The 23223-nt window shown below is 52.6% G+C and overlaps 6 protein-coding genes across 6 annotated transcripts; 3 read left to right on the forward strand and 3 right to left on the reverse strand.

The window, feature by feature from the left end:
• Positions 1–173: 173 nt before the first annotated feature.
• NEUTE1DRAFT_42117 (uncharacterized protein) lies at positions 174–1662 on the forward strand (the record flags this gene model as incomplete). The annotated part of the gene is made up of 3 exons (XM_009851984.1): positions 174–196; positions 788–888; positions 1565–1662. Coding segments are annotated over 3 exons (222 nt in total), but the record flags the coding sequence as incomplete, so codon positions are not given.
• Positions 1663–3670: 2008 nt separating this feature from the next.
• Positions 3671–7216, forward strand: NEUTE1DRAFT_63697 (uncharacterized protein; the record flags this gene model as incomplete). The annotated part of the gene is made up of 2 exons (XM_009852898.1): positions 3671–5803; positions 5858–7216. 2 exons carry the CDS (start codon positions 3671–3673, stop codon positions 6791–6793), a joined length of 3069 nt encoding a protein of 1022 aa, XP_009851200.1.
• Positions 7217–7295: 79 nt separating this feature from the next.
• On the forward strand, positions 7296–9052 carry NEUTE1DRAFT_117075 (uncharacterized protein; the record flags this gene model as incomplete). Its single annotated transcript, XM_009852899.1, has 2 exons — positions 7296–7591; positions 8038–9052. 2 exons carry the CDS (start codon positions 7504–7506, stop codon positions 8412–8414), a joined length of 465 nt encoding a protein of 154 aa, XP_009851201.1.
• Positions 9053–9981: 929 nt separating this feature from the next.
• NEUTE1DRAFT_117076 (uncharacterized protein) lies at positions 9982–11031 on the reverse strand (the record flags this gene model as incomplete). Its single annotated transcript, XM_009852900.1, has 2 exons — positions 9982–10090; positions 10163–11031. The coding sequence occupies 2 exons, from the start codon at positions 11001–11003 to the stop codon at positions 10047–10049; spliced, it is 885 nt and encodes a 294-aa protein (XP_009851202.1).
• A 6151-nt stretch (positions 11032–17182) lies between these two features.
• On the reverse strand, positions 17183–19578 carry NEUTE1DRAFT_122431 (uncharacterized protein; the record flags this gene model as incomplete). The annotated part of the gene is made up of 2 exons (XM_009852901.1): positions 17183–18064; positions 18141–19578. 2 exons carry the CDS (start codon positions 19494–19496, stop codon positions 17561–17563), a joined length of 1860 nt encoding a protein of 619 aa, XP_009851203.1.
• A 1874-nt stretch (positions 19579–21452) lies between these two features.
• Positions 21453–22761, reverse strand: NEUTE1DRAFT_122432 (uncharacterized protein; the record flags this gene model as incomplete). The annotated part of the gene is made up of 4 exons (XM_009852902.1): positions 21453–21891; positions 21950–22207; positions 22270–22545; positions 22613–22761. The coding sequence occupies 4 exons, from the start codon at positions 22616–22618 to the stop codon at positions 21748–21750; spliced, it is 684 nt and encodes a 227-aa protein (XP_009851204.1).
• Between the last annotated feature and the right edge of the window lie 462 nt (positions 22762–23223).

Here is a 23223-nt window from a genome sequence, read left to right on the forward strand (position 1 = left end):
GAGGACCGTGCACGGGGCGATAGGAAGTGGAATCCAGACAATGTGAGGGGCTTAAGGCGGGGGGTTCCCCTGCAAACCTATTGTTTGCAGTTCCCCTGGCGCTTTTGGGGGGCAACGAACCATGGCAACCACGGTGAAGACCCAGGGACCAGAAGATCTTGACATCCAACTAAGAATTGCAACCATCCTCACCTCGGTGAGAACACCAAAAGGTACCCGCGAAACATGGGGTAGCCATGTCTTTAATTGCTAACATCCACACCACCTGTGTACGATTACGATGACGTATGCCACCAGGCCGAGTTACACTATTCATGGGGTTTGTGCAAGTTTGGTTTCCTCACCTTCGATGAAAGACCTGTGATGGAACATTTCCAACCACTCTGACATGATGTTTTCTCCCCTCTCCTGATGTACACCGGCCAGAGACCAGAGTAGGGCAAAGAGATTGTGGAATACATACCTTTACCAACAGCCGGAAAACCTGAGGGGTACAGAACCCAAACTGGCGGGCCATCAAGAAAGAAACAATCCACGATCCGCGTGACGGCCCGTATTGCCACACTGACCTATTCCAGAACATTTCCTGTGAGCACTTCTTGGTGGGCGTTTCCTGTTGGGTTCCCATAGATTTCCCTTTCGGACAAATCTCACTCATCACGGCAATGTTGTGTTCCTTGTCGGACATGCCGCAGCATTAAAAAGCGGTGGTCGAGGAAGATTTCAGGGACGATCCGGCCACCGCCAAAAGACAGTTTCTAGTCACTGCTAGTACGTATGTATAAAGTGCCGTCGATTCGTCGACCCAGCTTGTAGGACCCCGTTGTGGAACCGTATTAGCGCACCGGCCCATGGTTGAGATTCTCCCCTTCCCAAGGTTAGCAGTTGGTCACACGTACATGAAAAAGAGAGATATCTTTGCTTCTCTTCTTTCTACTCATTTCAAGTGCATGAATCAAATGGCGCAAGACTGAATCGATCCGCAAAGGCAAACAGGGATTCCTCTCAACCTCCCACGCCTCCACCGTATCACACAGCTCCGGGTTTTTTTTTTTTTTTTTTTTTTTTTTCTTTCTTGTTGGCCGAGGATATGCATTCCATGTGATGCCAATGCTTGGCTCGGTAATCACGGTCGCGGATAGGTTCTTGGAAATGAGCTTGAGCATGAGTCAAGAAAAAGCTTTCCGTTGAGAAGCTTTTCAAAGAGGCTGGATGTGCTGGGCAGTGGCTGAGGTAGTGTATTCTGGGCCCAAAACCTGGCAGTTGATTCGGATCTGAGTACGCGGCTTCGTTTTGATATAGTGTATTAGGTATACGTAGACTTACACACAAGGCACCATGCTGGAGTTCGAGTCAGATATGTTAAACCCAATACCAAAACGTCAAGGTGTACGTAAGTGCAGTGGTGATAAGCTTGCCGGTTTCCGACACTGTGTTCGTAAATGTACTAGTGTATGCAGGCAGGTTGTCGACGGAATAGAGTCGGACAGCGGTCGGATGGTGTCGTGCCGATTACCACTACGTAAGCACTGTGTATCTTCAGCCTCCTTTACCGTACATCCAGCTACCATGCCACCCGGCTCGGCAATCCTTAGCCTTATCTTGAGAAGCTTCCATGGCGATCGAGACTGGTCGTTGTGCGGTACCTGGGATGGGAGGTGAGAGAAGAGGCGTGATATACATATGGGAATGCCCATCAGTCACGCCAAAGAAGAAAGAGGGGACCGCCGCAAACGTGGATCTGGATGTCATGACAAGGCAGTGCAGGGTTCGTCCATCGTCACATCCAAACACAAGACCGCTATTTCGAGATGCCGTCCCTTGAACTTTGTGTTTTTCCTACAGGAAGACTCTCGTGACCCCCGTGTTATTGCAATGCACAGAAAGACCCCAGATGGAATATATATGCAGAATGCAGCCTTCATACAGAACTGAATACCAGATCCTAAGTACCAACCCCCGCAGACCCATCCGAGCTGTCTCATCATCACACTTCAGTTCTCCCGTGGGGTGCATGCTGTTCTATGTACACATGATGGTCGCTGTGAGATGGAAGCAGGAGGTTGGTTCCCGTCCCCATGGAAGTCCCTTTCTGCCTTGGTGCACCATGCCCCACCTGTATCCAGCTTTTGCAGCGCGGCGGGTAGCCATAGCTGGGGAACGCTCCACCAAGCCCACGATACGATTGGTTTTTGTCTCGACCGCCAAGGTTCTCTTGACGGTATCGGTCCCAGTCGGGATCGGGCACGTCCACTTACAAGTTGTTTAAACCACATGCGTTTGGTACTGTGCGCGCAGACCGATGCCCGTGGCGCAGACGCCTTCCTCTCCATGACGGGCCATGGGTGATGGATCATGTCCTGCCACCTAGGCAAATGTTGCCAAAGAAAATCTGCCTCTCTTGGCAGCAGATGTTCTGAACTCTGCCAGGTTCTCCAGGACTTTTATTTTATCTTGTGCCATTCCCGCCCCTCTGCCGTCGTCCCGTCCCAGCCTGCTTCAATGTTGACCTTTCATTCATCACTTCTTTCCTTCCTTTTTCTTTTCGGGTTCGGAAGTCTTGCGCGGTGTTCATTGTCGATCACTGTTGTCTGCCGCCTCAAAGCATCACTCATTGGCACCTTTTAGTGGCAGCGTTTACGACTATCACCCAGACCTACTACTACTACTACACCATTCCAGTATTATAAGTTGAATCGCGACTGGTAACGAAAAAGAAGGATTTTCTGCTTGTTACGGTCCTGTTACTCAGTTGCGACTGTTATTGAGTCTGGCTACCACGCCCGGCAGCAACTGCGACGACAACGCGACTTACGGTTTCGACCAAAGCGCTACTTCCCGCACAAAGTGACGTCGCCGCTGCTGTTCTATTTGGCTTGGCGCTCGAGATCGAATTCGACCGAAGGGCGAGTGGTGGGAACTCAGAGGAAGGGGGACAAACGCCACCTTGCAAAGCACAAACAACAGCGATCCCTAACTACAGCCCGGCGAGATTGTTCGGCTTCTCTTCCGCCTTCGCTTTTCGATACCCGATATCCTTCAACTGTCGCTTAGCAACCCTCGTTCGTCACAGCTTCCTAAACACTACGCCGCTTTACTCCCGTACGCCACAAAGCTCCGTTGGCTTTCCGCTCCTATCCGGGTTACTAAGTTGGCTGGAACAGCGTTTGTGGTCTGTCTTGGATCTTATTTTAAGAAACGAAACACAAACCCACTCGGTTCAGATACACAACAGCAGGGCTGAGGCTGAGCCAGGATCCGCCTGCGCGCACCACTTGGTCATCATCGGGCAACGGGCGAGAATACCGGCTGACCGGGACATTGGGGATCCCGCAGCTTAGAAAGAGGGAAACGAAACAAGCAGAGGTCCCGTTTGCAATCAAAAATATCGCAGGGCCATCCCGTTCCGTTAGCTCAGACACCTTGGACCCTGTTCCTGCGAAAAGCTACGGGCCACCAGCCTCCTCGGCCCCACATCAAGACAAAAGGAGGAACAGGTCAAATTTCCCTGTTTCTGGGCATCAGGTCAGAGTTACTCGCTTCTTTCGACTTTTCGCCTTTTGGTCTTGCTCATCAACAGTACATCCATTCGACTTTTGCGCCGACTGCTTGCGGAGCACACGACAACTACCGGGTTTACTTACGGCTTGTCCGTAGAAGCCACGACAGGATGGCGTGGGACAAGCTTTCCATCACCAGGCCCCACCTGGTGTACATTATCCTGGGCGGCTTCACCTCTCTGTTCATGCTGTGTTCCTCCATCATCAAGGAGCGCATGTACATTGGTGAAGCTACCGTGGCCACTCTCTGCGGCCTCATCTTTGGCCCTCATGCTGCCGGGCTTATAGACCCTATCGAGTGGGGTAATCTAGATATCGTCACGATCGAGTTCTCTCGCCTCGTCCTCGTCGTCCAGTGTTTCGCCGTTGGAGTCGAATTGCCAAAGTTCTACATGGAAAAGCACTGGAGATCCGTCACATTCCTCCTTATTCCTGTCATGCTCTGGGGCTGGCTGATCACCAGCCTTTTTGTCTGGTGGCTGATTCCACCCCTGAGCTGGCTCGACAGTCTGGTTGTTGCTGCCTGTGTCACGGCTACGGATCCTGTCCTCGCTTCATCTGTTGTCGGTAAGGGCAAGTTCGCAAAGAGAGTGCCCAAGCATTTGCGAGATCTGCTCTCTGCCGAATCCGGCTGCAACGATGGCATGGCTTTCCCCTTCGTCTACCTTTCTCTTTACCTCATTCTAGACCACCGTGAGGCCCGAGACGTATCATTTCATTGGATCGTCTTCACCATTCTCTACGAGTGCGTTTTCGGCGCCATCTTTGGCTTCATGGTCGGCTATATCGCACGCCACGGTATCAAGTATGCAGAGAGACATGAGCTGATCGACCGAGAGAGTTTCCTCGTCTTCTACTTTGTCCTGGCCCTCTTTTGCGCTGGGTCTGGTAGCATCCTAGGCGTAGATGATCTTCTTGTCGGCTTCGCTGCCGGCGTCGGTTTCTCCAATGACGGTTGGTTCACAAACAAGACGGAGGAATCCCACGTATCCAACGTTATTGATTTGCTAATCAACTTGGCATACTTTGTCTACCTCGGCACCATCATTCCTTGGGAGCAGTTCAACAACTTCGACATCGGACTGGGCGCTTGGCGCTTGGTCGTTCTCGCCATCATGGTCATTCTCTTCAGACGAATCCCCATTATGATGGCTCTAAAACCACTGATACCCGACATCAAGACATGGCGCGAGGCTTTGTTTGCTGGTCACTTCGGTCCCATTGGCGTTGGTGCCATCTTTGTCGCCATTCTGGCGCGCGCCGAGCTGGAGCATGAGGATCCCGTCCCCCTTGCCGATATATCCAACATCAACCCGAACAATCCGCACTTCCACCTGATTCAACTGGTGTGGCCCATTGTTACCTTCTTGGTAGTGTCTTCAATCATCGTCCATGGCTCATCAGTCGCCGTGTTTACGCTCGGCAAGCACATCAACACCCTTACCATCACCATGTCATACACGCAAGCCAATGAAGATGGACCTTCCTGGATGAACCGCTTGCCCCGCATCACTTCGGTTTCCCGCTCTCAAGCTAGGAACATGTCGGATACCGAAGATGATATGAAGATGCCTGAATTTCCCCCTGGCACCCTGCCCCCTACTGGTCTTCCCGGTACCTTTTTGCGTCGCCAGAAGGAAGAGGATAAAGGTACCGGGCGTCATGCGGGAAGCCGATCATCATCGGCCAACGGCCGGCGTCGGAGAAAGAGATGGGATGACGGGATCGGACCCGGAGGCCCTATCAGCCAGTCAGCAATCTTCCCCCAGCGCCGAAGCCAAAGCGAACAGGCGATCGCTTCGCCGCACGATGAGATGTCTCTCGAGCCATCTGACACTGCGCGGTTGTCACCTTCGGATGCCTTGACTACGCGCCGCCGCTCGGTAAGAAAAAGTGAAAAGGAAAGATCATCTGATGAAACCGCCTCCCCTTACGAACCGAGCCCCACATCTGAACAGAGGGATCAGGAACTTGAATACTATGACGAGGGCGACCATGTCATTGTGGAGGATCGCGAAGGAAATGTTCTGGCTGTGGAATCCCCAGCTACAGGCGAAGGCGAGAATCCAGTGGAGGCTCTCAAGGAGAAGCTTGAGGCTGAGGCTGGGCCATCGGGCTGGAGCTATGACGCTTTGAAGAAGAAGATTCAGAATTGGCGTGATGAAGAAGCGGCAAAGCGCAAGGAGAAGGAGAAGTCTACTAGGAGAAGTGAACCTGCCAGAGCGTACCAGTTTGGTACAACGGTTAGTACCGCTGATGTATCCCCCTTTCGCTTATTCAACTAACCTTTCATGCAGATTATTGTCGAAAACGAAGATGGCGAGGTTCTTAAGAAATATGAACTGCCTTCAGAGAAGCCAGAAAACGATTTTGTTTCCCAGAGCTTGAAGTACATGGGTATCAAGGCTGGGGACAAGGCACAGGTCGCAGGAGGTGCAGCCGGTGGCGAGGGCTCGGCCACTAGGCCGTCCAAACCAACCAAACGTCCTACGTGGGCTTCGGCCGTGGTTGGTGGCGGCGATGCATCGAAAAAGAAAAATGCGGTGGAAGAACAAGAAGAGGACGATCGTCATATTCGCTTCACTATTGGTGGTGTTGGCCAACGCATGAACAAGGAGGACTTCATCCGGGAGATGCAGAAGTTGGACAAGAGTACGCGCAAGGAAATTGTGGACCAGTCCAACGCATCGAGCGCTGTCAAGAGCCTAGCCAAAGCGGACCTTACGCCTAAGCAGCTACAGCAATCGCAGCAGCAGCAACCGCAGCCGGTACAGCGCAGAGGATCTCCCGCTGGATCTGTCAAGTCCAGCCACAGCAAGGATAGCCTCACAAGACAAGGGCGTCCTGAGAAGTCGGAGATGATGAGCGGAGGTAGCAATGCTGAACGCAGCGAGTCACCATCGATGTCGAGGTCAAGGTCGAGGTCGAGGTCGAGGTCGAGGTCGAGGTCGCCATCGCCTCTCACGGCAGAGGGCGGATCAGCAGCTCCAAGCAGAGACGTTCCAGAAACAGCAGCAGAGCGGAGACGTAGGCTGGCGGTGCTCCAGAGCGTTGGAGATGACAGAGAAGGGGAACAGGGTGAGACACCAGCGGAAAGACGGCGCAGAGAAGCTGCTCTGGGCATGTTTCCGGGCGCAGCTGAGGACGAGGATAGCGAGGATGATGATACCCCCAGGATCCCGCCACCGAGGAGAGGGATCAGGTTCGCGGAGCCGACCAGGCGAGAGACATGAGTTAAATGATTGACTGACTTGGTGAATAATGTTTGGTATGAGGACTCAGCATGAATGGGTTCTGTATATGTGTCTACGGACGATAAAGTGGAAGAGTAATGAGATGCAGCGAGTTGTTTGAGTTTTTGATGTTTATTCTTTTAGATAGATATTTTGAGCGAGAAGTGTACATGCAGCGCCGGCAGTACCAAGGATGGCATTGACAATGTTGGCTGACTGGAATATGACCATGTGCGTGGTTGAAAAACATGGTTGGTTTTGGGATCCATCTCCTTGACAACGATTATATTGCACATACCATCACTGCAGTGGTGGGAAAAGGGGGGGGGAGTTGGAAGATCTGGGGAAGTACATGTGCTATGTACCTAACTGCTTAATCCTCGGTCCCGTGACTGAACCGTACCTAATATGGCTTAGCGTCCGATAAGAAAACTCGTCATGGTCGGTGCGATTCGAGGTCCAATCCAACTTTTTGAAACTCTCAGGTCACTGTCCACTGTCCAGCAGAGTTGCCCGTCAAAAAGCAGGTTGTTTTGCTCACACGCTGTGCCTGTATCCACTTATCCGATTTCTCCGATTTCTCAATTGCAACAGACATCCACAAAGCCGATAACATTACCTCGATTCCATACTTGTCGGGCCCAAGTCACCACCACCACCACCAACGATAGTCCTTCTACCTATTCCACCACCCACCCACATAATCCAAAATGGTTCAGCTTACCGAGGTCGAAGACGAGCACTTCCAGCAGCCGCAGGTCGGCCCTGAGGAGGATGACGAGGATTTCACTGACACTGGTGAGTGAAGCTTTCCTCTACTGTCGAGGACAAAGAAAGAGAGGAGTCTCGGGCTGGAGGGGCTATAAGGACTTGTACGACTACGTCACTGTCGCCATCACCAAATACCCATGGCATCCCGACGCCGTCCACCCTAAGTCATGCCACCGTGACGCCCATGCCCAAACGACAACCTACCAGACGCAGTTGCCAGCCAACATCGATATACCTACATATACACACACACACACATGTCTTCCTTCAACATACAATGACATACTTGGAGTCCTATTAGCCCAACAACCACGCGCCATATTACCACCCTCCAATCTAGCCTTAACATCTCTAGCCCGAGTCCTCTCGATACAACACATTACCACCATGGGCCTGTTCTCCTCTTGAGTCTAGACAGATAGTCGGAACGACAAGGTCAATCCCACTAACCCCACGCCTCTACACATAAACAGACTCCGAGATCTCCGTCGACTCCGACTACGAGTCCCAAGAGACCTTCACCGACCGCCTGTACGCCCTGCGCGACATGGTCAGCCCCACCACGCGCGGCTGGTTCTACCACAAGTACTCCACTACCACCAACTTTGTCAAGTCGACACTCTCCTTCGCCGGCCGCGCCGCCTGGGCCGTTTCTGTTTCGGGATTGCTGATCGGCGTCCCCTTCGCCATTGCCTTCGCCGAGGACCAGAACTACGCCGCTATGGAGCAGGAGGCGCGCATGCGCGAGCTTGGCTCTGATGTTCTCACTGCTGGTGGTGAGGGACAGGCTGGTACGGCCGAGAAGACCTTGGCTGCTATCGGTGGCGAGGGGGCTAGGCCTGCGCTCTAAAGAGGGAAGCAGCGAGTCTTAGTGTGGAAAATGAAAAACGAAGATGAGCGAGGGACGGATGGTTGTTGTGAACCGGGAGATGTGAAGGGGAGAGAGGGATGGCTGGTCGAAGGGCGGCGGGCTGGAAACTAGCGTTTCCAGGATGGGGACCGTTTGGGGGGAAAAAAAGAACCCCGAGTTCTCTCCGGCGGGAGCCTTGAACGGATACTCCTAACCAGCACCCGGCCTCACAACTTGACGCAGTCTGATCTGACAAGACCGGCCAACGGAACGATACCTACGGAATCCCGTTTCTGGGCGAAGAATAGAAGAAGGCCAGCATCGTTAACCAGCTTACGATGATTATCTCGCCATCCCTCACGTTTGGCATTTCCCATCTCTCGAAATTCCACTCACTTCTCCCCGCTCAAACACATCACCACACATTGTATATTATCTGTTTGGTCCTTTTGGGTTGTCCGCCACTTTGCATGGTCGTTGTAATGGTATTCTTTTAAAAGCGTACCGCGGGAATGAAGGGAGCCAAAAAGGAAACGGGGAGAGAGATAGAGCATTTATAATTTCCCAACGACATGTTTATGATGAACAACACCCATATCCACTTATTGTACAAAAAGTAAAACGAAGAAAAAATGACCTTCATGAAGAGTGCGTTTACTCGTATCATCTGTCACTAGTACTGATTGTCTCATTTCTGGTGCGCCGTTATATTTGTAGCCTGAGCTCCGCTTACGGTTACGCAGAAAGAGCCGGTAGGACTCCCGAGCGAGTGTAAACAGTAATGAGACAGGATTTCACAAGGTTCTCATAGAAGACATGACTGACACTGCATTCACTCACTGTGCTAAAAGTGAATATGTATTCATCCAAATGACACTTGCCATCTCTCCCACTGAGTGACATGACTATCTATGCGACTTATCAAAACTTCTGCAAGCTGACCTCGCCCCAGACCGATTCGCGGTTGGCCGTTTATCCCCCCTTACCCACCAGACACACACAACAATATCAATGACAACATAAAGCTAGAAAGACTGGTATGCACACTCACTCTATAGCCATGTCACACAGGTTTCCAGTCCTATGATAAAAGTGCCAAATCACACAACGGTCAAGTGCTGAAACATTTTGTTTATTAGACTTATACGAGAGAAGAACCGGGGGGGAATCTTGACTATATACACAGACAGACAGATAGATAGATAGATATAGGCAGATGGAATTTTCAAGATCCACAAGAAAAAAAAATACAAGCAAAGGAAAGAAAGGGTACATGTAATAAGCGAATGTGACATAGTAATAATGTGTTTGAGTTCAGTTTGTTTTGTTTGGGTGATGTTATGTGCAAGTGTGGTGGAACACAGTGACCGATGGGCTGGTTTAGGTTGTTGGATGGATTTCCTGAACCCATTTTTCCCTACCTACCCATCTCGTCCTTGTGTTCATGTTGTCCAACAACGTATAAAGGATGTCTGTGTGTTGTATGTGAAGAAGAAGTTGAAAAGGAATAAAGGGGTTAGTCGTCGGACTAAGTAGAGGGGTAGATTAAATTTCAACGCTTTTTTTTTCTCTTCTTTTGTGGTTTCCTCGCTCTTTCCAATTTTGTTTGTTCTGGTAGTCGTCAAAACAGTTTCATTGTCCAAAGCTAATATGACTCTTGTGAGCATCTTGGAGTGCTGTGTTTCATTTCTCGTCAGTTACTTTTGTTCACGTATATCCGGCAGCTTCATAAGAGGAGAGAAACTTACTCTTCAAAACAGTGAGCTGACCGGTCCTATCTCCACAGGCAAGCTGCAGCCCGCTGCCCTCCTTAAAGTCAAGAACTACGCTGTTAGGCAACTCTTGCATCTCCATTTCTGGCTCATAGGGCATCTTGAACTCGCTCATGTGAAATCGCTTTACAGCCTGGGCCTGGAGCGAGGCCGAGAGATTCTGCGCAGGGCTCAGGATGAGAAAGCCGTGGCTGTCGAGGCACGCGGTCCGACGCTTCCAAAGGAGAGTGTCGGGGAACTGGACGTTCACATCGCCCATGAAACATACGATTGTCGGGGGCTGAGCCTGCGAGGCTGGCTGGGGTGGTTCCTGCACCTGCGGTTGAGGTGCTGACGTTTGGGCCTGGCGGGAAGGCTGAGGAGGCGTTCTGTGTTGTTGGGGGATAACTGTCCGTACTTCAGGCGGAGACATTGGGTTCTTCCCCGCGGGCTGAACTTCAGGGACATCCTCCTCGACAAGAGTGGGCGAGATGTTGGGCGCGCCGTTCTTGCGGTTAGGGACGATGTTAGACAGGCGGCGCATAAAGCGCGACGCACGACTTCCATCCTTCTTGCCACTGGACGGACTGAGAGTAGAATCAGCGTTTGAGTGGCTAGATCCAAGTCGTCCCTCATCTTCCGCATGATAAGGGGAGCCGTGCTCGATTGACGATGCTTTGCTGCCAGCACTGTCACGGCGAGACGACTTGAATGACTGGGCGGGCTGGACCGTCGATTGGCGAGATGGCGATCGAGGCGACGCAAGACCGGCGGGTAGCTCATCCGATGATGGGCCCTTGCCAAGCCGGTCCTTCATGAACTCCTTGACGACCGCCATGGAAGAGCGTCTCGTTGAGCTGGCGTCGTCCTCCGCCGCTACACTCTCTGGCCCTTCCTTCCTCGAGAAAGCACGCTGTTCCTCGGACTGAGACTGGTACACTGGCGCGGTTTGCGACGGGGCGGAGCGATCACCGGACTGCGTATCTAGCGGGGACTGCTTTAGTTCTAAGCGCACAAAATCCGCTGGGTCAGCCTTCTTCGAGTCTGGGGCTTTTGGGTAAGGCTGTTTGTATGGATCTATTCGGACTATGCGGGCGGTCACTTGAACCGGATCAGGCCGGCCCCTTGGTACGGCTCCCCCCTCAAATATGGAAAGTCGATTCTTTACGGATCCGGACCTACCAATCTGCGACTGCGGATTTGCTGACGTCCTGGCTTCCGTGGTGGATGGTGATCTATCGGCGACGGATGGTGATCTCGACGGTGTCTCACGCAAACTGGGTTTCCGAACTGCGAAGAAAGTAGTAGCAGGTCGCTCTTTCGGAGCGGGGTCCGGCGGCCCAGCAGGGGCACCGGACAACGTCTGGAGTGCCTTGATTCGCTGCGAAATGCTCGAGCCAATCTTGCCGGTTACTGGCTTTATGTCTTGTTGTCCCATTTTCTGGAGGAACCCAGCACTGGTCGAGAGAGACCTGGACGTGCCAGCTTGGACATTCGCAGGCGAAAGCAACGTGTTCCTAACCGGACTGGATACCGTCCTCGAGAATCGCGGTGCGGATGAACCAGTCTCGATCATCGAATTTCTCTTGTATGACACGTCACCGGGGGACAATGAGCCAGGTGACTTTGACGCGGTGATCGGCTTGGCTCCTTGTACGGTTGCTGACTGCAACTCATCCATAAGCCTGTCGTCATCCGAAAGGTTGACCACCGATAACCGCTTGTCCCTGTCAACTCCATCGTAGTCTGGTCGAAGAGGCTCAAATGCAGACTTTGGCCTCGCTTGCGGAGTCTGGACAGCCGACGATTCCCTCCTCTCTGGAACCTCAGATTGCCTTTCCTGAGAAGACACGTTATCTCCAGGCACGCCACCCTGGCCTGGCGTGATGATTTCTGGAACTTCCTGGCTAGGCTCATCGGCCAAATGCTTGCTGTTTCGAGTCGAAGAATTGGAATTCGGTATTGGGAATTCAGGCAATGGTGATCCGTGGTCCTTGGCATCTGTGGCTGCAGCAGAGTTGTCGACTTCCGGGGTGGTTCCCTCTTTCGCTTCTGGGGAAATTGCTGCTTGGTTGTCTGCATCTCCATCTGCATTGCGTGATGCGTCGTTTGCTCCCGAGGACTTGGATATCGGCAAAGCCGGTGCCAAAGCCGCACCTTCTGCCTCCCCTGCCGCAGCATTCTCAACCACAGCCACAGGCGTCCCAATCGTTTCTTCCTGGCTGTTGTCGGCTTGTGAGTCTGCCTTAGTTTCCGCCGCTAGCTCCTCCTGCTTTTCGACATCCTCCACTGACTGCGCGGGAGGCGCATCAGTCCGATCTTCAGTAGTTGCAGCTGCACTCATAGTTGCAGGCTGTTCGAGCAATGTTGGCGCGCCTTCGAGGCTCTGTTCCTTGTCGGCGAGAACGGTTTCATCTGTAGATTCCAAAAGAGAGGAAGCTTGCGTAGATTCGCTCAGATCTGATGAGGTCGCAACAGTCGCTATGGGTGAGGTTGGGTGAGAATCCGTGCGCATATCAACTGGCGAATGATCGCCAGCGGCCTCCCTGTCCACTCCCGAGTCGCCCTGGAAAGTGGTTATTAAGGGGTTGTGCAAAGATTGGGCTTCAGCATCGGCGGGCCCCTGATTAGCGCTCTCGAGGGCCACCAGTGTTGTTGTGGCGTCTGAGAGTGGTTCTGAGATTTGGAGTGAGTGGGAGCTTGGCGCAGAAGACGCTTCGCCAGCACCTTCAGTAGGATTTTTCGGCGTGGAATTCGAACTCATCATCTTCTTTTTCTCCCTCAGTTTCATCGCCTTCAGTAGCCGTGCCTTTTCAGGTGTTATGGCGGTCTGCTTGGCTGGCGGCGGCGGGGCCGATGTGGGGATTTCTAGCTTAATAGGGGATGCCGGGGCCACCTCATCCTCCACTCCACCACTAGAAATAGGCCGAGCAGATTCAGTTTCAGTGACCTTGGCAGCAGCCAGGTCCGCTGTCGAATCGGCTGCCAGGGATTTGTTCTCTGCGTCTTCCTTGATTGTCGACGACTCTAGTCCGTCTTCATCCTGTTCTTCGGCTCGGCTCTTCTTGTTCAAGGCTTTGTGAACCTTGAGGCCTACGGGGATCGTTGAGACCGGCCTGTTCTCTCCAGTTCCAGAAGTTCCTGTTCGCGGTCGCCCGACACTATCCACCGAAGGCCTGGGTCCAAGCTTTACGCGCGGCTTATAAGAGCCGTAACCGTAATAATCAGTTTGGCGAGAGCGAGATGAGTGCGAGGACATGCGCCTTGCCGAGTCATCCATCATACTTGTGGGCGACGAGGGTCGCAAAACTCCGGCTAGAGAACGGGCATCGGCGTCATGTATGGTGTCTGGGTTGCTGGCGAGATCCGGGTCCCTTGAAACACCACTCAAGGGATCTTCCCGGTTCCGTCCCTCCTCGTCCGCTACTGATTCCGCCTCTGTCTCTCTTCGCTCTTGTTCTTCCTCCTCGGAAGCTTCTTCCAACAGCCTTTCGCGAAGGGAATCTGTGATGGACGAGGCGGAAGCAGTCGACGTATGCAACGAGCATGCGGCTGAGAGCTTGGTGTCCTTGAGTTCAGATGCGGAGGCGATCGAGAATTCGGCATCGTAGGGTGAAAGGAATTCGCAGATGGCGTTGAAGTGAACGGTTACTCGAGCTAAAACACGATTAGCAAGCTAGGTAAGTCTTTCTTCCCTTCAGGTAACATTATAACATGGTTATCCCAGGGGCAGATGAAAGAGAAACACGAACCTTGGACCAGCCTCGAGCAACCCTCAGGCAGGTATTTGAGGATGACATTGCGGCGCCTATATCGCATATAGCCGTACAATGGCGACTTATCCTCATACTCGGCGATCGCATTTCGTATCTCGACGATACCGCCGGTGCCCTGTCCTTGCAACTCGAGCTCATCACGACTGGCATATTTTAGGAGGAACCTGGGCGCGGTGGTAGGCACCGTGTTAGCGAATCGACGACGCTAGTTTGCGGCGCAGGGGAAGCAAACAAAAACAAGAAAATAATAAGGTTCTAGGAACGAGGGAAGCCAGGCGGCGCTTTGCAACCACAGAAAGCAGGATGAAAGAAGGAGAAAGGACAGCACGGCAGCAGGACTCACCATCCTCCAGGCTCGACAAGCGCAACCTCGTGGGCTTCCTTGACTGCGGGATTGTCCAACCCATTCAACGACATGTCTGGTTATCTCTGGCTTGGCTTTCGTTGCGCAGTGACCTTGTTGGCCAACGTTCCTCGTCACAACTGCAGGTCGGTCGGAACGATTGGTTGGCTTCTCGAGATCGAACAAGTCGGCACTAGATATCGTTGGCGCCGATATGGGTATGCGAAAGGGCGCTCGAGCTCTGTATGTGTACTCTAATGTGCTGTGTGCACTTGAATGCTGCTGCGAGACGGGAGAGCGGCGGGCGGCAGCGATGGAGCAGCAGTTTTAGATCTTCTAGATCACCTCGGGGGTGCTTGAACTGATGTACCTCTACAGACCTGACGGGCAGGAGGTAGGTACGGTACAGCAGACGACGTATCCGGGCGCCGGGCTCGGGTGCGTGAGTACGTGACGAGTAGGCAAAGGTCAGTTATGTGGTTGTGGATGGATGATCGTGCAGGTTTCGTCCGGGGTCTCCTTGGTTGAACCGAGCTTCTCTTCATGAAGCACCTTCCCACTCAAAAACTTGTCATAGGGTCCTGTGTCGCTCGGACGGTGAGAAACGCGGGGAGCTGCCCTGTCTTTGATGCTCAGGGCAAACGAACATGAAACCGGGGGTGGTCGCGCGAGCGTTGCAGCCGATGTCAGGCTCGGGCGGTAGTCAGTGAGCTTGTGAGGCGCCAGACAGGAAGTAGTTCGTGGGTAGGTAGTATGTATGCGCAAGGTTTAGTCGTTTCGTTATGTTCCTAGAGCAATGAGCCTTTTTTGTTTGGTGGTTGTCTACTGGGTCGAAAGGTAAGTATCGAAAGCTCGGAAGCAGGCCAGTCCAACAAGAATCGATCGCAAGTCGGCTCCGACCGAGGTGGAGCTTGTAGACTCTCTCAGGTAAAAAAGCAATGACGTCGAAACAACCTTTTTCTCTGTAGGTCGCCCAACAAGTCTAAAAATAATGATGCTGGTAATGAGAGTGAAGAGGTGAAGGCAGAGATTGCAAATTAGCCTGTCAGTGGGTAGAGTTGGGCACCCAGACAAGCCAAAGAGCTAAAGCGAAAGAAAAGGGCCAAACAGAAACTGAAGTCTGCGCAAAGTCGCGATCTGTGTCCCTTCACAACCTAAGCTTGTGCGCGACAACTCTGGAGTTTCCGGAGCAACCGCAAAGACCACACCAACAGCAGGGCAGAGCAACTTGCATGAACTGAACGAATGAAGGAATATGTTAAACTAATTGCGGTGGGGGTAGGATGTACCCCATAGCCGAGCGGTAACGAAAAGAATGGATAGTGTTGAATTGACGCGATGCGATGCGACTGATGAGAATGAATGACTGTGGGCAAGGTATCGATGCGCTTTTCTGCTTTGTAAATTGTAAAGGGAGCGCCTAGGCTGGGGAGGGGGGAATTTGATCGTGAACTGGACCTTCCCTTGGGCGCGCACGACGGACGGGTACCTGGCGACTACCGGCGACTAGCGTCCAGCGCCCGGGGAAGCCATGCATGCGTGTCGCAACATGGTTGCAAGATCCAATTCCACCACTGCAGGGTCACCAGGGTCTAACGCTCGTCTTATTAAAGCACAGTGCGCAGACACGCACTGCACCTGGCCATTTCCCTGCAGTGGACTAGACGCCGCGGCGGTTGTGGAGGGAGGGAGGGGCATTTTGAGGCTCCAGTCTCTGGCTCCCGACGGAGTGAGAACAAGAGGCTCCTCTCTGACAGTGTGCCACTGATCATATGTGTGCCTGTTGACAGAGCTGTTCATCCAATTATGCATCAATGCCGTTCCAACCTCAACCATCGTGAATCAAGCATGACTTCTCGCTTGCTGTGCTGCGTGAGTGAGTGCTGCCCGACCCCTGGACTGCAACTTGAACCTGAAGATATGCACGGTGACATTCACACTTACACTGTATCTCAATTGTTCTAGGCCCCTTTTGGGACAACAGCCCCTCCCCCTCGTCCCGTCCGGCCGCCCTACAACTGTTTGAGGAAAAGAAGGCCTGAAGAAGGACCAAAGAAGAAGGGCGCGGAGGCAGAAAAGGACCGGCCTCAATGCCTTGCATGTCTCCATGTCCGGCGACCTACATACATACGCAGTAAATGCACTCGCACCCAACGTGTATACTACATACACTACACCAAGACTGAAAGCCTGCCAGTGGAGTTCTGTTAGTACCCTTCTGTGTTTCCTGCATAGGGAACCCCTGAACCGGCCCGGAACGACAATAGCGTAACAATCATTGTTCCCACCCCCCCAACTGCCCTAGAGCCCATGGCAAATGGCGAGAAATCTGAATGGGAATCGTAGTATCACCTCTGTAAAAGGGAAATGAACCTTGGTTCACTGGATTTTCTTCCTTCTGGACAAACAAACACTCACCCTCTCATGAATCGGATATCACCTAGCGTACTGCTACACTCCTACTAACCCATATCATCAACAACCTCCGCGTTGATCGACGACGGGCAATCACACACACTATCGTAGTATTTTGCTCTTGGCCAACGTAACTTGTGGAGAATTGGCAATGAAGGGTGGAAGGAAAGTGACGATGATATTGACGGTAACACCTTTTTTTTTATTTTTATTTTTTTACAAACACATATTCGGAAGGCCCCTCCTTTTTGAGGAAACATTCATTCAGAGATCTCACTGAACCGCAGACAATTAACTTGTATGCATGCAGCCTCTTGAAATTTCGTATCTGCTTCTGCAACGATCAAGACCGCACATGAAGCGCGTATGTTTTGCGAGCAACAATCCAGCTCCGGTTAGTTGAAAGGCCGAAGTAAACAACAGTCAAGTTTTGTCAAGTGTCGCAAGTCGTAACCGTCTATAATGATTGGTTATGCAACGCATAGGACGAAAAATGGGCAACTGATGACAGCAAAGATACATCAAATGCACCATAGAAATGGGTGGTGACAAAAAAGTAGAGATGAGAAAAGTATTCTCTTAGCATAGCACAAACAACTCGAAATGACTGGCTTGATGAAGACGACCCCCATACTCCTGCTTCCCCTCCCAACATAGATCCCTATCTTATATGTCACCGTGTCCTCGGATGTCGAAATACAGCATGAAGGCCAGCTCTTCACTCCAATTCCTCCCCAAAGTTTGTGGTGGCTACCCGCCGACTCCAAGAAATGCCAAGATGAGGAAGCAATCGCATCAGACGTGATATAGGCCCCGATATCCTAGCTTGCGGCCATGACCTGCAGCTAGTAGTCAAAGACACTACGCGTCCAAAGACTTCTTCGCTTCAGGCACCGAATCTAACTTCATTGCCGTCACGGAACCGTCCGAGGTCGCCTCTGGAGAGTCACTGGGGACAACTGGCTCTTCTTCCACAGAACCTTCGATGGTAGTAGGGACAAATGGCTTCTTCTCTCCGTCCTCGAGGGGTGTGGGGTCGTGACCGCGACCAAAGTTGCTCGCAGATATCCCAACCGCCGGTGTGCTACCCTCCGCAATCTTCTGCTTAGTTGCCGTGACAATCTTCTCCGACTCGGTAACCGTGCCCGCAGCCGTAGTCGCATCGCCCTCGACGCCAATGGCACTGTCTTTGTTGTTCTGGTTCTCAAGCAGGGCTTGTTTGTCGAACCGGACAATCATACATGAGAGGTTATCGGTGCTGAAACGAGACAGAGCATGATCGACCAGTTTCTTGGCCGCAATCACCGGTTCCTGGATATCGCGCACAAGGTCGACTGCTTCCTGATCCGAGCAAACGTCCCAAAGCTGTAAAAATTTGTCAGTTTGTGTATCTTCAGGCACAGTGGGGAAAGTGGACTGCAGAGCTGTTGGTATTACTTACCCCATCGCAAGCAATAATCATGAACTCGTCCCAATCCGGTTGGATAACCGTCTCCGTGGTGTAAGGATGACCAGTGACGAGGTCTTTGATATAAGTATCGCCAAGAGCTCTGGTGACAGCAAGGACTCCGTTTACGCGGTTGTTCAGGATCAGACCTCCAGCGTTTGCTATACGCTTGCCCTCATTTTCATCGCTGCCTTTGTGGTCATATGACAGGCGCAACGCCTTGCCAGAGCGACACAAGACGATGCGAGCATCTCCCACATTGGCTGTATAGAGCACCCTCTGTCTTGTGGCAGAATTCTTCAACTTGGCGTGTGTAGCTTCCGGGATTGAAGAGTTGAGGCTTTTCTCGGACTGCCCATCCTCCACCTTAAGAGCATCCTCAGTGGCCTTGACAACCGCGGGGGCGATAGCTTGAGAGCCGGTCGCCGACTGGTTACTCGGAACTCGGTCCTCCCAGCGCAGAACCGCAACGGCAGCCGTGCAGCCACTATTCTTGAGCGGAAGCGCTTCTAGCTCGGTGTCCACAGTGGTAAACGTTTGATCAAGGAGTTCCGGTATAGGAGCATTCGGGTTCTTCTTGATGATATCCTCAAGGATTATGTGGAGCTTCTTGCCGCACCAGTCAGCAGCAAAGGTGCCGGCATGGCCATCGAAAATAGCAAAGTAGCCATTGTCCGTCTCGATCATGTCTGCATTCTGACTGGCGGAACTACTACTGCGCTTCTCATGTGATTCGTTCGCCGATTTTGATTGCTTCTGAGCCGAGCCCTCGGCGCCCAAAACAGGGGCAGGAGTATGGAGAAAGTTGTAGAGGAAAGCATGTGTGTCTTCCATAGTACGTCTGCACTTCTTGTTGCGGTCCTCCCAGACACCAACCTTGAACGTGGAGCGCGGCCCGGGGAGTGATTCACCAGCGGCATTGTTGTGCTGGCCTTGAGGAACAGCAAGGGCCTGATCTTGCTTGCCGAGCTTTTGCAAGGAAGTCTGATTAGAGTTCTTGGAGTCAGTACTCATATCACCGCTGTTACGGTTCGCAACTTGAGTAAACAGAGTATTTTTGGCTTGGGCAATCAGGCTGCTGGCTCTACCGCTCACCCCACTGCTCCGCTTCTTCTTGCTATCGGACGAGCTACCAGCGCTCGGTGGACTCCCGTTGCCGGTTTGAGTGTCGCCGGCGGTAGACTGGTCGGTGGACTTGATGGATTTGGGAGACGCGCCTCCATTGCCCGGCGCCTCCTTCTCGGGGGAGGGCGACTTGCTGCTCGACCTGTCCTTTCCACTGCTGCCCGAATCTGAAGCCGACCCGCTCACGGACTTGGAGGCGGCGGAGCTGGAACCGCCGCCGAACATCCTATTCAGCAGGCCTCCTTGAGAGGAGAGACTGCGACGCTTGTTGCCTGCCAGGTTGGTTGTTGGGGGGGTGGGGTGGGTGAGGGCGCGACACGTTGCGAGAAGATGCCGTACTGAAAGGCCGGTCTGCGGAGAACTGCGGTCGTGAATAGGGACAGCGTCTGTATTACTCTAGAAATCCTATTGGGGATTTATGCGCGCTCGTTGCGCTTTGCGATGAGGAAGTGAGGGCGCCGGTTGTGATTGACAAAGAAGCAAGGGAGAAGCTGAAAGTTGTTGCAGGAAGGCTGGAGTAAGTTTGATAGGTATTCGTTGAATGGAGCTGATGCAATGGCGGAGATCGCGAAAGGTTGTTGAAAGGCAGAAGGGAGGGAGGGGTCTGGTGACAGGCTGTAGTGCACCGCGCTGAGATGATGTAATGCCAGTTGAAGAGCCACTGTTCAGGGCTGCACAGCAGTGACGGGAGCAGGAAAGTCGAAGGCGCACAGGGGCACCTTGGGAGGTTATGAGTCTACCTAGAGGTACCTCTAGTATTTCGGGGTCCAGGTGGAGAGCTTGAGGTACCCTACACAAGGAAGGAGCAAGCACCGAGTCCAGTAGTGTAGGTAGGTAGGTAGGTAGTAGGTAGTTCTAGATGTCCAAGGGAGCCAGGCAGAGAAATGGATGACGAAAACGGCAACAACGACAATCAACAACACCGTTCGGACCAAAGCTGCAATGCTCTGTGCTGCGTTTCGGGAGAGCAACCACGGGGGAGAAGTGAGGTTCGAGTCGACTGCAGTGGCACCAGAATCGAGATTTGTTCTCAGTGCGGATGAAGAGGCAGTTCGACTGCAATGTTGTCCAAAGGGATGAAATGAGGTGAAAGTGCCCGTGTGTGGAGGTGTCGAGGCCCAAGCTCAAGTGGAAGATGCGGATCGGTGTTGGACTCGCGCCTGCTGATCTGAATGGCTGGACCGCCCTACAAGCTTCCTGCGCATCCACTTCAGGGTGCCCGCCTGACAGCATGAAGTGGAGATGCTTCAGGTCCAGTCCGAGTCCATCAGGTTCCAGTCCCGCCTTCCGTCAGAGGCCACGACCTGAAGGGACCCTGAGGGCCTTCTGAAATCGGGGATCTTACAGGCACCAGTAGAGACGGCAAACTTGATCTGTGTGTGACAGTGCAGCCCAGAAAGTGGGGTACTGTACAGCTTAATCCGGATTCCACTTGCCATGCAACAGCAGCGACGGGAGGTGTTTAGGGAGCTTCACCTTGAAGACATAAGGTGTAGATTATCTGTACTACAGTACCTTACCATGCGCCTAGTCCATGTGGGAATCATAGAGAAAAGATTTAATATGGTGTGAGTTAAGACACCCGCGGGAAATCCGGGGACTGCGCATCTTCAGGTTCTTTGTGCCGTCGGGTGTTTACAAAGCGTTATAGTAGTACAGACTGCGGGCGTTGGCGCCAAAAAGGCACCGATACAGTACTCGCGATGGTCCAGATAGCTACTTCTACCTTACCTACCGGACCTAAGTACTAAGTCTAGAGGTATGCTTCTAGGCGCGGGGTGTTGCAGGTGCGGTACCCTGACTGCTGCTAGGTACATTTATCAGGGGCGACCGTCTCATCTCACGCTCACTGCAACCACGAGGAAACGGGATTGTCATCGACACTTCACTTCGCATCGCATATTGTCAAGATGATACTGTTCGATGCTGTCACCCCCATTATCTTTCGACTTGACTGTGGTGATTTTTGTCAACACTGGTGGAAGTCCTCCTCCCCTAGAGACTCACTATCTTCTGGTCGTGGTGTATAATGAGAATAGCCTGTTGGACGGCAGGACGGCTAGACCGTTGGACGCTATTCCGCATAACAAAGCGGGATGGGATGTTAGTCGCGCGATCTGCACTGTACATGAAACTCACTCTGCCCAACGAGCCAACCAACGAAAGAAGTAACATGTTTTCGTGAGAATACCAGCTCATCACCTAACCATTATTCTAACAGTCCACTCAACCCAACGTACGCCTAAAACTCCCGCAGTCATGCTGCATTCATGTGTGCTCATAGATGCCACTGCTTTGCAAGTAGGCATACTAACCATATCGCCCTCTCAGAGTCGTGGATGCATCAAGAAACCGGCAAGCTTGAAGAGCCATTCCCATCCCAGGGAGGGGAACATAGAAGCTTGAGCATCTTCGTCCAAGTTCAACCCTTTGTACAGCTTCCAGTCTGTGGTTCCCAAGTTCATCAGAGTTTCGTTCATCGTCTCAGACTGTCCAACCTTGCCTGCAAGTCGTCGTCGCCTGGGTCGGCTCCACCACCCCCACCCCCACCACCCACTGCTTGGGCGACTTTGTTCTCCGGGACAGCCGCAACCTGTAGTCCCGATGGTGTCTCGCCCATCTGGCAAAGAACAAGTTAGCAACGTGATCTTGCTGCGAATATAACCGAACAGCCTTACCGCTTGACTGAGATCTACGCCAATCTCCTCCAGCACTTGCTCTACAACCTCATCACCCTCTTCTTCAAGACCCATATCCATTGCATCGTCGATAGCATCATCCATCATCTCCTGTCGTTGTTCCATAATATCGTTCTCGCGCTCAAACTCCATAGCTATACGTTGCAACGAGGGTAGGTTCATTGTGCGGTTCATGCTTCCGAGAGCCATCGTCGCGCCCTTCATGGCTTGCATCATCTGCTCGTTTGTACGGTATGTCTAAGAGATGGATCTTGTCAGTTGGCTAGTCTTTCGTATATCGGCGGAGATGTGGCACTCACTTGTAAGCGAAGCGAGATCTTTTGGAGTTGACTCCTCATGCTGTAAAACTTTTCGATGTATCGTCGTGTCCGCACCAAGTCCTTGGCCTGGATCTTGCAAGCACCCATCTGACCCTTCTGAGCGCTCTGGCGAATCTGGGAGACAAGTGTCTTTTCTTGCTTCTCGAGCTTGACGCGCTGTTGGTCCAGTTCTCGGATAGCCTTGTCGAGGAGTCGCTGGTTTTTGCGAAGACGCTCGGCCGGCGTCATACGCTTGCCGAAGGCCCATTCCAGGACCTAGTTGTTGAAACATGGTGTTAGCTTGCGCGGCCTGGATGCGCATCGACCGACGACGGAAACTCACGTTCATGTTGCTGGCGCTGGCGGTAATTGATAGCTAAGACCTGTAGAAAGGAGCGCTAGATGACTGGTTCTAATACCTCATCCACGCCCTGCGTCGAGACAACAATTTGTTGATGATCAGATCGAGAGGATTGGCCGTCCACAACTCAACGAAATCGGCCTCGGAAGGTGCTGGGACTGGGAGCAGTTGGTTTTGGCAGTTGCGCAGTTGTTATGGTACCCTGCTGGACTGATGATGCCAAGACCCCCAGACGCCAAGGTGCTCAATGCTGGAGCCTTGGGTAGGGGCCTTGCTGCTACTAGTAGCGAGCCACCCAAAGCCACAGAAGATGTGACCTCATCGCCGCTGATTAGCAGAGTCAAGCCACAAATACCAGATAGGCTCAGGGATGCATCGGCCACGTTTGTCCATAACAAGACTAGCGGCCAATCACCAAACCATGAGGGGACTGCCGACAGAATTCCGTGCTTCGTTGCAATTCGACCTATCAACCTTCAATGCAGCCGTTCAAATGTCCCGCATGCCCGCATGGGCCCCCCGGCCTGGGGGGGTTCAGGTTTGGCATGGAGTGGAAGGTGGAGGAGGAGGTGCGCATGGATGGACTCCTCCAA

The sequence above is a fragment of the Neurospora tetrasperma genome (genome assembly GCF_000213175.1).
Source record: "Neurospora tetrasperma FGSC 2508 unplaced genomic scaffold NEUTE1scaffold_3, whole genome shotgun sequence".
Taxonomy (NCBI): domain Eukaryota; kingdom Fungi; phylum Ascomycota; class Sordariomycetes; order Sordariales; family Sordariaceae; genus Neurospora; species Neurospora tetrasperma.